General features: G+C 49.2%; 1 protein-coding gene across 1 annotated transcript; it reads left to right on the top strand.

Moving 5' to 3' along the window:
- The first annotated feature begins 479 nt into the window (after window positions 1-479).
- On the top strand, window positions 480-15,528 carry LOC102268703 (galectin-9-like). The gene is made up of 5 exons (XM_005896694.2): window positions 480-554; window positions 5,486-5,577; window positions 8,221-8,422; window positions 9,244-9,354; window positions 15,484-15,528. Exons 1-5 carry the CDS (start codon window positions 480-482, stop codon window positions 15,526-15,528), a joined length of 525 nt encoding a protein of 174 aa, XP_005896756.2.
- Window positions 15,529-15,634: the final 106 nt, after the last annotated feature.

The raw sequence follows: 15,634 nt of genomic DNA, 5'->3' as shown, positions 1-15,634 counted from the left end.
TAAGAAGTGGAGTAGCCTTATATGGCTCAAGCTGCCGCTAGTGAGCTGTGTGACCTTGGATATGACCTGTAGATTCTCTGAGCCTTAGTTTCCCGGTCTGCAAAATGGGTATAACTAGGCCTTCCTGCAGCACTGCCACCCCATGCCCTGGCAGCGCCCCATCACACACACTGTTGTCGGGACATGACACAGCCACACGCGCAGGGACAGTGTCTTCTAGAAGCTGTGCACGTGGTGAGAATGTCCGAGCCTACGTGAACTATTCTGACTTGGGGTGGAGGGTAGGAGGAGAGCAGAAGGTCTGAAGGCCTTGGGAGAGGGGCACCCACTTCTGTCCTCCATCTTCCTCCCTACATTTCTCCCTTCCTCTAAACTGACTTTCTCCTGCTCCTGGCTCCTCCCCATTTAATAACAGATTATCTGCATTGAATTCTGTATCTTGGTGAGTCATTCCTGTTGCAGAGGTCTGCCTGGACAGCATGCAAAGCGGCAGTGGTCACGTAGGCGATGAAGACGTGGCCTTCAGGGACACCCAGCCTCCCTACATAAACCCAGTGAGTTCCAGGGCTGGGAGAGGCCTCGGCCAGGGGGACACAGCTCTGGGGCTCTGAGGAAACAGCTCCTGCTGGGGTGACAGGAGGCCGGGGGGCCTCGTTCCAAAGAGAACAGACGAAGGGCAGACATACCAACCAGGGCGGCCCTGCCACAACTTCTACCTGTGCCCATCTCCTCGGTGCCACTCAAGGCTGAGGGTCACCAGGATTTGTGCGTGTGACAAATGTTTACTGAGCTTTCTCCTGATCTCTCTCCTGTTCTAGGTGCTCAGTGGGGGAAGAAGAGTCTAAGTAATAAATAGAAAAGTGAATTTCCATTTTTTTTTTTTAACTGAAGGAAGGTAAACGTCTCCTGGGGAGCATGGCACTTAAGGGCACTTACTTGGAAGATGACCTCCCTGGATTCAGCCATTTACTAGCTGGATGACCTCAAGCAAGTTACTTTACCTCTCTGGGCCTCAGCTTCTGCTTGGGTATAATGGGAATAATCAAGTCACCACCCAGAGCTCGGGTAAGGATTAAGCAAGGTAGCACGTTGAGAGAGTTTGAAAGATATCTGGCCCACTGTGGGGGGCTCTGAAAGCGTTTAGAATTGTTAGGAGTCTGGGCGCAGGAGGAAAGGCCTCCCAAACAGGTGTCTGGCATCTGAGGGTTGAGAGAGCTAGGCAGGGCAGGTCAAGGGTGTCTGAGAAAGACTGTCCCAGGAGGGTGGAGGAGGCTGCCCCTGCACTGTGGGGTGCATAGGGCTCTCTTCTGGGCATTTTTACCCTCTGTGTGGAGGTCTTGTCATAGGTAGCCTTGTTTAAACCAGCGGTCCCCCACCTCCAGGCATGGGCTGGTGTTTGTGCCGGGTAGGAACTGGGCTGCATAGCAGGAGGTAAGCAGCTTGTGAGCTAGTGACGCTCCATCTGTATTTATAGCCACTCCCCATAGCTCACATCTTCCCTGCCTTGTAAAAATTGTCTCCTGTGAAACTAGTCCCTGGTGCCAGAAAGATTGGGACAGCTGGTTTAAACCCTTATCATCTCCACAACATAAATGTATTACTGAGCTCACAGAGGTGGAGGCTACTTGTAAGGTTCCCAGGTGATAAGGGCTGAGGAGGGAGGTGCCTTGATTTCCCCCATCCTGGGGGAAGGAGGTGTCCACAGAGAGTCCCCTAGGGGAGGAGGAGGCAGGCAGGCGGCAGCCTGGGTCCCAGGAACTTTCTGAGCTCACTGAGTCCTGGCCCAGCCCTGCAGTAGGAGCCTCTCCCGGGCTCAACTTCCTGGCAGGCTGGGCAGGGGGGCTGACGGAGCCCTTCATGGGGAGGGGGTGCATGGGGCATCAGGTGCTGGGGAGCTGCTTGATCCATACTCAAGCCCACCTCCCCAGGAGCCCTGGTGTGGTCTATGTGCTCCGTGCAATGGCCAATGCCCTTCAGCCCGTCTAGTGAGGGCTCCCGGGTTGGGTTGGAGGAAGCTGGGCTGCCTGGTGGGAGCCTCCACAGTGGTCTAAGTCAGGATGTGTCGCCTGGGTCTTGTTCTCCATCAGATGGGGACCGGAGCCACTTCCAGGTTCAGCCATTTTATTATTCTGATGACATGTTTTTACTCTCTAATCCTTGGATTCAAAAGCCCAACTTTTGAATAGACAGGTCACGTGACTTGGTGACATCAGAGCTGCCAGCACAGGGAGTTGGGAGACCAGCCTAATCTGTGAGGCTATAAATCCAACATAAAAATCCATCTTCCTGGGTCATAGGAAGCAAAAGCCTATGCTACTCTTTCCTGCTAAGATCACACACACACACACACACAGAGGGGTCTTCAGCCACACCAGGCTTAAACCATACAAATGTATTTCCTTACAGTTCTGAGGTTAGAAATCTAAAATCAAATGTCAGCAAAGCTGTTTCCTTCTGGAGCCTTCAGGGGAGAATGTGTCGTTTTTTTCCAACTTCTAGAGGCTGCCCGCTTGCCTTGGCTTGTGGCCCCTTCCTCCTCCTGTGATTTTTTTTTTTCTTTTTTGACTGTGTCAGGTCTCAATTGTGGCACAAGCAATCTTCATTGTGGCCCATGGGCTCTCCAGCTGTGGCCCATGTGGGATCTTAGTTCCGCAACCAGGGATCTAACCCTCAATCGCTGCACTGGATGGCAGATACTTAACCACAGCTGGACCACCAGGGAACTCTTCACTTTCCTCCTTCTCTAAAGCCAGCAGCTTCTTGCTTCTGTTGTCACATCTCCGACAACTGACTCTCCTCCTCTGCCTCCCTCTTTGCAGACCCTGTGACTATTGGGCCCACGCAGATAGCCCAGATAACCCCCCACAATCTCGCGATTCTTAATCATACTTGCAGAGTCCCTTTTGCTGGGTAAAGTAACATATTCACAACTTCTGGGGATTATAATGTAGACATTTTTGGTGGGAAAAGGGGGAGGGTGTAATTACTCAGTCTACCATAACCTTCTTGGAGTCAATAAATATTAGCTGTTTCTTTGAATCTTTCCAGAAAATTTTATTTATAATAAGTAAATATATGTATATAGCCATTCCTACCCATTTAAAAAATATTACAGAGGGCAATATTACTTATCAGTTTTCAAAGTGGTCCCTTCTTCCTCTTTTCTTGTTAAGTCTCCCTAGAATCTGTTGTATGGAAATACCATAATTAATTTCACCATTTTCTTCCTAGTGGACTTCTGGATTCATTTCCAATTCTTTGCTATTATAACGCAGTAATGAGTAATCTTGTCTTCGGATTATACTCAATTTGAAATCATCTTGTGTTTCAGAATGTGAGGGCACCATTTAAGACATTAAAATCTCATGAAGTTTTTTGGGGGAATCATTCCTTAAGATTAACCTGTACTGCCCGCCCCATGATCCACTCAGGGCTTCCTCCATCCTGCCTTCCTTCTGTGCCCTGAGGACCCCTCCTACCACTCTATACCTTAGTGTGAATATGCTTAAGGGAGGAGCCCATGCTGCCAGGCGGATACATTTTAGCCTTGTCTCTCCTGATGGTGAGAAAGGCTCTTAGGAGGCTTTCAAACTCCAACAAATGAGGGGATTCTTTTTCAGGGAAGAGCACCATGCTAGTCAGCCTGTGTTAGGCTGATTCTACTTCTCCAAACTCACCGACATGGATTTTGACAGAAAGAACTCAGAGATGCAGAGATGTTGTGATTTGCTTAATGTCACCAAAGTTTTTAATGGCAGAATTCAGACCATACCTGGGGCCACAAAAGACACCTCTGCCCAAGGTCCGGGAGCACAGTCTGTCTGAATGGGGTTCTGGCATCACTGGCTATCTCCCAGGGCCAGCTGTGCACACTGGGTTCGGAGGGGCTTCCCTGGATTCTGGGTGGTCCTACAACTGAAGGACATGGACTAGGCCTGAATCGAGCTGGTGTGTATTTTTTTGTTGTTGTTTGGCCTGCAGACTGTTTGTTTTATTTATTTTTTTTTCAGACTGTTTGTTTTAACTCATTGCCAAAGAGAAAGTATAATACAGAGATATTAGTATCATAAACAACACATACCAGTCACTCAGTTTCAACTCATGAACTATCTGCTTTATCTCTGCCCAGCTCTACTTTCCTTTCCACCCCTGGATTGTTTTGAAGCAAATTTAGATATATCAATTCAATGCAAATATTTCATTATATGCAAAGGAAACCTACTACAATCTTTTTCAAAGCATTTCGCCCCCCCCAAATTAGAAAGTTTTAAAGAAGAAAAAGCTCAGATTTCTATTTTCTCCTAAAGACTTGGAAGCTCTGACAACACGGCCTGAAAGGTAATCAGGTTACAGCTGAGTGGACACTGCTCTTTAGATAAGGAAGATGATGCCTACTTTGCTGCAGTCCCCACCACTTCCGACTCTCCCCCACCTGGCCAGTTCAACTATGCAAATCACCTGCCTGGTTCCTGAAAGCATTTAATCTTTGTAAAATGTTACTTAGAGGAGAAGGTAGAAAATTCTTCAACAGTGTGAAAACGTGAAAATTGACTTGGAGACAGAGCTGTATTGAAGGCAGTTTGTAGAACCACGTTAGATAAAAAGTATTCTGGAAGGATGCGCCAGTCTCTCCCCACAGACATTTTTTCACTAATCATCAATGTCACCCAGAAGCTGGGACTTGTTCTCATTTCATGGATGAAGAAATTGAGGCAAAGAGAACTTAAATAAGCTTCCCAAGGCCACTCAGGTAATGAGCAGCAGAATTAGGATTCAAACCTGCAGGATGCCTGACTATAAAATGAAGCATCTTCACCATAATGCTGGGTCCTTTCAAAAGGCTCAGGAAAGAGAACATGACAAAGTGATGGGGCCCAGAAGGGGTGGTGATGCCACGTGAGGACTTGGGAGGCTTCCCAGGGCCTGGAGGAAGGATGGGAGCCCAGGAGCAGAAGTAGAAGAGGGGGCTGCCCCCTGGCTGCAGAGAGCACCTGGGAAAGAGACACTTTCTGAGGCTGCGTGGGGGACAAAGGTCAAGGTCACCATTGTTCTCTGGGTGGGGTGGGCAGGAGGGGAAGGATGACTTCTTGGCCTGCTCAGGTGAGCAGAAGGTTTATCCTCCAGGATAGGTGGGTGGGTCTCTTTGGTCCATGGTGGACCCCTGAGTCCCCAGCTAGGACTTGGGTCTTTACTAGCAGCTTGGCTTGGGGTCCAGCCACCCCCCTCACTCCTCTGGTTCCGTCCCGTCTCAGGGCTGTGTACTCGCCACTTCTTCCTTTGCCAGCTGCCAATCTGACCTTGTTACATCCTCTCAGAGCCTGAGGGGCTCCTTCTCCCAGTCGCAGAATATCTGTGTAACTTCCTCCCTCCAGGGCTGGAAGGTCCGTGGAGCTGAGGCTCCTTCTGTCCTGTTCATGGCTGCACTTGGTCCCTAGGCTATGGAGAGAAGGAGGCAGGCCAACTGACCACTGTCTCCTCTCCACAGCCTGTTCCCTTCACTGGGAATATCGAAGGGGGTCTCCAGGATGGACACAAGATCACCGTCATGGGGCGTGTTCTTTCCACAGGCGAAAGCAGGTACCGGGAATTGTTGTCGCTCTCGGCCTCACCCCTGAGTGAACCAGGGTGCTGTCATCTCAGGATGGTCCACACAGCATCCTCCAAGCTGCCCACACCCAGTTCAGGGGATGGGAAGGGCCTGGCCTTGCCAACAATGCTCAGTGCCCCCTACCACCTACCTGTAGCATCCGGGCACCATTAACCAGACTCCCCAGAGACAGGGGGAATGGAGGCTCACAGTCTAGGGAGGGAAGCAGGCCAGCCCAGAGGTGGAGTTCTGGGACTGGACTTCGTATACAATGACCCAGAGCTGCAGATACGTCAACTCCCTTCATTTCCTCTAGCCAGTCTCATCTACTTTGGAAACTTCATTTGAGGTGACCTGGAAATATTTAAACTTGCCATCAAAATTGTATTCGGTCTCTTTCAGTCTCAAGGTTTTTCCCACTAAAGTCAATTCAAAATATAGATAACTCAGCTCTGTTTCCCATTCCCTTTCTCCCGAGGGGGACTTTCTGGGAACAGAGAACTTACACGTATTCCAGAGGTGGGAGGTCCTCAGGAGTTCATGCAGCCCTGGATGAACTATATTTAGTTCCGGGTGGCGTGGAGGCCTGGGGCCTGTGCACCCTGAGGTCTGCCGTGCCCACGGGGGCCCCTCTGCACACGTGGCCTCTCTCAGAAGCCTCTCTGTCCAATCCCAGCTGACTTCTACCCCCGCTGTTCCTCTCATTACTTTGCATGGGGCCTGGGGACGTTCTGGATCCCTCCAGGCCCCTCCCCCCACAGCCCTACTTCTACACCTGGCTTCTAGATGACTTCCTCTGCCACTGCCTCTGCCTCTCCTACCAGGTGACCCGGCCACAGTGATGTGGGACTCTGAGGCCCTCAGTGCCTGCAGGGGACTGTGAGGGAAATGAGGCACCCAGTTCTGAAACCCTGCCCGCAGGGGAACCCGGGACCTTGACTATGAACTCCACCCCTCTCTCCCCCTCCCTGTGCTAACCCTTCCTTCCAGCACAGGAGGGCTTTCTACTCCCACTCTGTCCAATAGAGCCTGTCTCTACCTCCGAGTAGGTCCCCTTTCCGATGGGAGCTGCTGTTCTCTCCTTCCCTGGGGCAGAATTTACAAAGGAACACAGGAATGAAGCTGGGGGTCTGCAAAGGGAAAACGACACCCAGAGACATGTCAGAAAAACTATTCTCCACTTTAAGAGAAATTGGAACTTAAAATTTCTCATTTCAGGGTCACTTGGAGCTTCGTTTTCATTGGAGGGAAGGCTGCTGGGTTCAGAAACACACCAGTTCCTCTTGCCCCTGATGGCTGAGGGGCAAGAGGAACACAGAGCATCCTGGTATTTAGGTATTTAGCATCCTGGTATTTAGCATTCAGAACTCACACCCTTATCCAAGAAAGCAGATGGGCCCTGGGGGTTTCCTGGTGGTCCAGTGGTCAGGACTCCAGTCGTCCACTGCAGAGGTCATGGATTTGATCCCTGATCAGAGAACTAAGATACTCGAGCCACGAAGCCAAAAGAAACCCCAGATAAACAAGCAAAACAGAGCACTCTGCAGGTAGAATGCCCACTGAGGGCCACCCGTGGGCATGGGGCAGTGCCCAGTTCTGTGGTGATGACATGGGAGCCAGACGTGCTGTCTGACTGTTGTGTGTTAGCTGGGAGCCTGAGTGACCCCAGGAAGCAGACTGGGAACCACACTGGCGCTGAGTTCAGGCAAGGTGTTGGGAGAGAGATGCTCATTGGATAATTCGGGCTGGACCTTGGTTAGGGGACATGCATGAGCTCCATCTGGGAAAAAGCAGAACAAGGATTTATCGCACCCCTTTTGTGAGCTAGGCCCCTTGGAAGCTCCTTTTGTCTTCACCCCTCACCCTATAGTTTCAGCTATATCCCAAAGAGATGGAGATGGTGAGGGGCTTCCTCTGAGGTGAGATGGGAACAAGAGATACTTATTTAGGGGTGCCCTTGGGCCGTTTCAGTTGTCATCCCTGAAGGAAGGCAGTCACCCCTTTGCTGCATGCGGCAGTTCGAGGATAGCATGGTCCTGGGTCATTGCAAATGACAAACAGGGCCGATCTGGGGTCAGGGTCCAGGCCTGCTGACCTCATAAGTGAGGAGGGGTCAGGGGGTCAGAAGTGACCTAAGGGTCAGGTGGACACACGACACCCTCTGAAGAGGGACAGACGCACACTCTGAGGTCCCCATGCCCAGAGATCTAGGGTTTTTTCTGTGTCTCCCCTTTAGACACCATCTCTGTAGGTGTCCCATCAATGCACCTGTTCTTTCCATTTGTCCTCTTTCCCAACTGAGCAGACACAGGCTGACCTCCAGGGAGCCACCACTTGGCCCCAAAGACTCTCACTTCTAGGCACATTCCTCTACTTCCATCTTGGACACAAATTTCTTTACCCATTTCCTCCTTACTTTTAGAAAACCACACTGTAAGGGCAAAATGCAGTAACTGCACAAAACACAGTGCAAATTCAGTGAACCAAAGGGATGGGACGAGACTAGGAATGGGTACCAACCAGCCACGCAGGTTGTATGCAGGCTCCCAGACAGATGTCAGTCAAAGAGCGAGCACCTCCTGTTCCCACCCTTGGCAGTAAGCCGGGATACTGTCTGATTTTCCTTGACCTAGGTTTTCAGTGAACTTTCAGATGGACTACACTGACCATGAAATTGCCTTCCACTTCAATCCTCGGTTTGAAGAAGGCGGGTATGTGGTCTGCAACACGAAGCAGCTAGGAAAGTGGGGGCCGGAGGAGAGGAAGATGCAGATGCCCTTCCAGAAGGGGAGTTTGTTTGAGATCTGCTTCGAGGTAGAGAGCTCCGCGTTCAAGGTGAGTAGGAGCTCTCCTCTCTTCAGCTGTCTGTTCCCCAGCCCCATAAGGTGCTGCGAGCAGCCTTTAAATAGCCATGTAAGCATCACTTTGTACAGGGAAGAGGACTATTTCCTTGTAAGGCCGCCGTCTCCTTACACACCTTCACCTGCATCTACAGGCACACCTGTTGCTTCTTTTACTCTGGAAGTAAGCACTGGAGAAGTCACCGTGATGCCTTTCGGCCTCCTGGGTCCTTCAGTCCAAGTTATTTCCATTTCTCTGTTGTAGCCCCTCTTCCACTCCAGGTCCCTGGGAATATTTGTTTTTCTGTTACCTTGATGCTGCATTTATCCAGGTGTTATTAAAGACTTAGTTCTGCCTGGCATTGCACGTTGGTTTTGCAAGCAGAGCAGTGTCTCTGGGCTTGGGGAGATGGGAGGGGAGCTGAGTACATCTGTGTCTTTTTTCTCTGTGTGAACATGAATGTCCCCACTCCCTCATCATACAACCTGACATCACTTCTTCTCTGCTCCCCGTGAACATTTGCATGTATATTTCAGTAACACCACAGGAGAGCTAAGACTAGAAAGACAAACCTACACCAGAAGAATGAAGAAGCCAAGGACTAGAGTCAGGTAGAGGTTGCCCTTCGATGCACTTAGGGTCCCAAGCATGTTCCTGTGACTGGCACAGCTCTGAAGGCTGTTGCCCTGACCTACAGAGGATTGATGTAAAAACCAGATACGGGTTTGAACGTCTGGAAGCAGGGGTCCCGGAGGCACAGGTGTGCTCCCACCTGGTCCTGGACCCCCTCCTGCCATGTGTGCTCATCTCAACAGGTGATGGTGAACAAGAACATCTTCCTGTATTATGTACACCGTGTGCCCTTCTACCAACTCAACGCCATCTCCATCAAGGGCGGTGTGCATCTGTCCTACATCAGCTTCCAGGTCAGACTCCACCCAGCACTCGTCCCCAGGGGCTGGGTGTGGGGCCGCGTCCCCTGTGTGGGTCCTGCTGTGTGAACCCAAAGGTGCCAGCCAGTCTCATCTCCAGGTGGTTCTGGGTTCCCCAGTCTGTCCTCGTGTCGCTGTCTCTGTCTGGGACACCCACTCAGGCTCCTGGACTAGTAGATTTCTTGTCTCTTTCACTCTCTGTCATCCCCCTGGTGAGGAGGCCCTGTGCTTCTAGAAAGAACTTGGAATCAAACTGAATCCAGCTCAGATCCCCGGCTCTGCCATTTTCATCGGCTGGGGAATCTTAGACGAGCGACTTCACCTCTCCCAGCCTTAGTCTCTTCACCTGTGGAATGAGCATGATCGGCCAACCCACAGGTCGTTGTGTGAGTTCAATAAGACCATACACATCGAAGGGCACAGTATATCCTTTACATGGCCATTCCTGGGTTTTTTTGACCCTCTCTGTGTATTATAATTTTTGAATGTGTTAGCAACATCTAAAAGGTCAGGACCAATTTTGCAAAATGAAAAAGTTCTGGAATTGGATGGTGGTGACTTTTGCACAACCACAGGAGTGGACCACTGAACTGTAGGTACACTTGTGTGTGTGTGCGGTTGCTCAGTCATGTCCAACTCTTTGCGACCCCATGGACTGGAGCCCGCCAGGCTCCTCTGTCCATGGCGCTTCTCCAGGCAAAAACACTGGAGTGGGTTGCCAGGCCCTCCTCCAGCAGATCTTCCCAACCCAGGGATCAAACCTAGGTCTCCCACATTCTTTACAGTCTGAGCTAGTACACTTAAGATATTTTGCGTAATGTGCATTTCACCACTGTTGAGCAAAAGAGGTCAGGTAGATTTCTTCTTCTTCTTGAAGATGGAGAGGTCCCAGGAGACTGATTACCTCAAGGATGCTGACTAGAAAATTCCAGACTGGCTGATTAAGACTACATTCCTGGAGAAGGACAAAGCTACAGTTAGGTCAGGTGTTAAACTTAGGGTTGGTATCATGGGCTTCAACAAAAGTGAGGCCATTTTGCACCTGTGGTTTTCTCTTTAACTATGCCCCACTTTGTAGCAAACTCTCAGCCTAACCAAAAGATATAATCAGAATGTAAGGCATTAGCATCACTCTCAGCTACCGATATATAGTCCCCACAGCTTTGTTCACCCTTGGTGTGGTCTCCATGGCCATGACTGTTTTGCTTAATCCCTCTGACATTTGTAACCCAGCAGGACCCTATGGGGGCATCCTGGGACAGCCCTATGACCCATGAGTGTTATAAACCTTTAGCCTCCTAGGCCTTCCCCAAGCTCCAAGGATAAAATTTAAGTGAGAAAATGCAGAAGCAAAGCGTAACAGTCAAGCAAAACAAAGTGATAATAGGTTAACCATTAAACACCATCAAGGACCTTTAGTTCCTCCTCAAGAGCTATAGACAGTATTCTGAACCAAATTCTTTGTGCTGTTTTACAGATATAGAAATCCCTATAGTGTGGAAGATGTTCACTCTATGGTGCTCACATGGTCATAGAACCCAGAAGCTTGATGATATTGGCTCCTGATGCTCATATGGTCATAGAACCCAGAAGCTTGATGATATTGGCTCCCAATTACCTCACCACCAACCAATCAGAAGACGTCCATGAGCTGATCGCATACCCCTCACCCTCTTGCTCACCCTGTGTTTAAGACCATTTCCCTGAACGTCATCATGGAGTTTGGGTGTTTTAAGCTTGCCTGGACTCCTTGCTTGGGAACTGCAGTAAATGCTTCACTTTCTTTCATCATAACCCTGTGTCAGTAGATTGATTTTACTGTGTGTGGATGAATCGTACTGAGTGGAGGTAAATCTGATCTAGATAGGGATGGATGGATTGGAAATTCTGATGATAAGTTCAGTTGAAAGATTACTTTCTTTAGCAATGTATTGGGGGTTATAGATTGGGGCTTTATCTTTCCTAGTCAGTGGCAGAGAAAAAGAAAGGAAAAGAAGGAGAAAGAGTGTCATGTATAGTTAAAGTGTGAAGACTTGATCCATTCTCTCGGGCCAGAGCAGCCTACCTGAACGTCATCTACTGCTCTTCCCCCTCACTTTGATTCTGAAGTCTCCATCACTTGGACAGGACCAGGTGCCATGTGGGGTCTTCTTCAGTCCTGAGACATATATCCAAGATTCAAGAGCTTGACTGTCATCCATGTAGTTGGGATGATCTGGTACAGTCCCTTTCAAGATTAAAGGGAAGTTTTTGCTCTTAGTGATTCCAAATCAGACAGTAGAAGACAACTGGGACTGAGTTTGGTGAGTTGTAGCCAGACTAAGTGCCCTCCAAGCCTCAGCTCTTTTGGTGCTCACGACAATCGTATCAAAGGAGGCCCGTGATTAGTTACATCTCACAGATGAGGAAAGACTGAAACTTAGAGAGTATAGGGGAGCAAAATTTGCTACCCCTAAATGTGTCACTTCGGCATGAGTATTCATTTAGGCTGATTCTTCTTAAGAAACTGAAGACTCGAAGTTTTTCTTTTACCTCCTCCTCAACACGGGGTCGCAAAGAGTCGGATACGACTGAGTGACTGAACTGAACAACTGCAGCAAAGAATGCAGACGAAGGACCTGTTATAGAAATAGAGCCGTGAGCAGTGATACTTACAGAAGAACTCAAGCGAGGTGTGGAGATCAGAGTCCACTCTGCACCCAGCAAACACTTACATACCGAACACTGACTTTTCTGTGAATAGCCTTCCTCATCTTTGAAGTCCCAAACCATTGCCCTCAACGTCTTCTTGTGATTTTAGCTGAAGGTGGTATTTTTTTTTTTTTTTGGCTCTACTTTTATTTTTATTTTTTTAATTTTATTTAATTTTTAAACTTTACAATATTGTATTAGTTTTGCCAAATATCGAAATGAATCCGCCACAGGTATACCTGTGTTCCCCATCCTGATCCCTCCTCCCTCCTCCCTCCCCATACCCTCCCTCTTGAAGGTGGTATTTAAAGTGATGGTTTTGACCATTTTGGTGGGTAGTTCTCCTGGGTCTCTCCTATGTATGTAAGTGTTAACTATACCTTTGTTAGATTTTTTTCCTTTTAATGTGTCTCATGTCAATTCAATCTTAGACCAGCCAGAAGAACCTAGAAGGGTAGAGGAAAATTTCTTCATTCCCCAACATTCATGTTGTAACGTGGTAGAATTCACTTCCTGTTTAGGGCTGAACAATATTGCATTGTATGTATAGACCTCATTTTGTTTATCTAGTCATCCATCAATGGACACCCGTGTTGCTTCTATCTTTTGGCTGTTGTAAATAATACCAGGTACATGGGTGTACACGTATCTCTCCAAGCCTCTGCTTTCAGCTCTTTAGGGTATATAGCCAGACATGGAATTGCTGGCAGTGGGAAGTCGCTTCCATTGTGTCTGACTTTTTGCGACCATATAGCCTGTAGCCTGCCAGGCTCTTCTGTCCATGGAATTCTCCTGGCAAGAGTACTGGAGTGGGTTGCCATGATCTTCTGCAGGGGATCTTCCTGACCCAGGGATCAAATCCAGGTGCCCTGCATAACAGGCAGATTCTTTACCATCTGACCCAGGCGTGGAATTGCTGGACCAGATGGTAATTCTGTGTTTAGTTGTTAAAGGAACATCCGTACTGTTTTGTAGGGTCAGTCTCAGACTATGCATAGTGATGCTCTCTGTTCAGAAACACCGGGGGCACTCATGTGGGTCTTTACTACTCATGGGAGCCCCAAAGACATCAGCCCAGCTGGAGCTAGTACTGTGGCCAGATGGGCCCCTGTGGTTCTTATCATGACTTCAAGACACAGCTCAGCAACAACCATCAGGTAGCTTTGAAAAAAAGAGGATTATTACTCTCAAGTCCTGAGGGCCAATAGCACAATGGCCAGTGGGAAGGAGGGGGTGAGAGCACAGGCTGGGGTTCCGCTTTTATTGGGGTCGAAAGGTAGGGTGGTTATGCAGGGGACAGGAAGAGACGTGGGGTCACTCAAACAGTTATCTAGGTTGCCCAGTATTTCCTAGAAAGGAGAACTTGATGGGTGGGGCAAGCGTGGCAGCTTATCTAGAAGCTGTCACACAGCTGGCACCATGTTTACAAAAGATGAGTATCTTTGAAATGGACGCTTTAGCAATCAGAAGCTTAATGCCAGTCTCTTAGGGTCAAGCACATACACTATGTTTCCCATCACAGCCTCGCCGTTTAGCATCCCACCAACAGCACAAAAGGCCTTTCTCCTTGTCCTCATCCACACTCGTCAGTTTCTGGCTTTTTGAGAGGGTGAGGTGGCCGACACATTTAGAACAGATCCTATGGTCTACAGTGCAGAGAACAGAGAACCTCAGACAAGTGTCTGGACTTTAAATAAGGGAGCTCGAGGGCTGCCTCTCACCTCAAGCCAGGTCCTGGAAAAGGGTCTCAGTGATGGCACACATGGTGACCCCAGGTTGCTGAGGTCAGCTGTGCCAGCCACTGGGTCTTGGAGACACCTCCTTACGGTCTTTATTCACCCAAAAACCCACTTGCCTTTGGGTTTGGCAGTAGGCCCTCCCTACAGGGCTGGAGCAGAAGAACCTGGGCTCTCCTTTTTGGGCTGGACTCTCTGTGACTCACTTCCAAATCACCTGGAGATGTCAAAATGCATGTCTGCTTGAACTCTAGCTGTCCCTGTTTCTCCCTGGGCTCTGAGAGTTTTGGGGTGGTTTCTAAATTTTTAAAAATTCACTTATTTTATTTTCCTTTGGCTGTGCTTATTCTTCGTTACTTTGCAGTGGCTTTCTGTAGTTGCAGCAAGTGGGGAGCTTCTTCAGTGCCATGTATGGTTTCTCGTTGCTGAGCCAGGCTGTAGGGGTGTGGGATCCAGTATTTACAGCAGGTGGCCTCTAGAACCTGGGCTCAATAATCGTGGCACATGGACTTAGTTTCTCCACCACGTGTGGAGTCTCCCAGGACCAAGGATCAAACCCGCGTTCTCTGCACGGTGAGGTGGATTCTCACGCACGGTGCCACTGTACGTGGCCTGCGGTGTTTTTTAAACAGTACTTCATTGAGGTACGGTCCGTGTAAACACACAGACCCTAGTCTGCTGGATGAGTTTTTATGCTGTAAACAGCTGTATGACCACCATCCAGGTCAAGCTCCAGGACATTCCCAGCACCCAGATGACTCCTCCGGGTCCCTCCCATTTGGTGCCCCTCATAAGTCATTGCTTTTCTGACCCGTTTCTGGATTTTATGTTATCAGAATGCTCCCAGTGTGTGCTCACTTGTGTCTGGCTCTTGCGCTCAACACTGGGGTTCACTGAAGACCTTGCCTTTATCTTCAGTCCCATTTTCTTGCTGAGGGCTAGTCCATAGCAGGCAATTCCCAGGTGGCTCAGTAGTAAAGCATCTGCCTGCCAGTGCCGGAGACCCAGGAAACATGGGTTGGATCTCTGAGCTGGGAAGATCCCCTGGAGGAGAGAATGGCAACCTGTACCAATATTCTTGCCTGGATAAATCCACAGACAGAGGAGCCTGGTGGGCTATAGCCCAGGGATTTGCAAAGAGCATTCACTGTTCCCCTTCTCCTGTTTTAAACAGTGGTGTTTCCAGTGAGGGGCTGTGATGAGTGAAGCTGTTAAGCACATGTACATCTGTTCTTATCTCTCTTTGGTGAATATCTAGGAGCAGAAGAGCCAGGACATAGGAGAGGTAGAGGATTAACTTTATTATAATCCACCAAGTTTCCAACGCTGTTGTATTTTACACTCCAACCTGCGGTGAATGAGTTCCAGTTGCTTCCTATTTCAGTCAATGAGGAAAAATTTCCTGTATCCCCGGTGTTGAAGAGGATATCTTTAAAGAATCTCTCCTCCTTTTCCTCCTTTCTGTTCCAAGTGTGTCATCTGCCCCTTAAATCCAGTCATATTCTAGTTGATTCAGGAATCTAGTGGGATGGAGGGTGGATGGAGGAGGCAAGTGGGCTCCGTCAATGAGAACGTCTCAGAGAAGTCAGTCTTTGCAAATTCTGAGGACCCAGGCAAGTGCCAGAAGGGAGAGAGGTGCAGACCTGTGTGTGGTCCCGGGGCACCTGCTCACCTGCTCTCCACTTGGTGCCTGTAGGACCCTCAGCTGCTCATCCAGGCTGGACCCCAGGGCCCTGTGTAGAGCACACGGCGGGGTACCGCTTGACTTCAGGTAAGTCTGTTGTTGCTACGCATTTCCTCCCTACCCCACTTTGCTACCCAGCTGATCCTGGTCTCTGTTTTAGTCA

Source organism: Bos mutus, chromosome 19 (genome assembly GCF_027580195.1).
Source record: "Bos mutus isolate GX-2022 chromosome 19, NWIPB_WYAK_1.1, whole genome shotgun sequence".
NCBI classification, from domain to species: domain Eukaryota; kingdom Metazoa; phylum Chordata; class Mammalia; order Artiodactyla; family Bovidae; genus Bos; species Bos mutus.
This window is presented reverse-complemented; position numbering and strand designations above follow the sequence as displayed.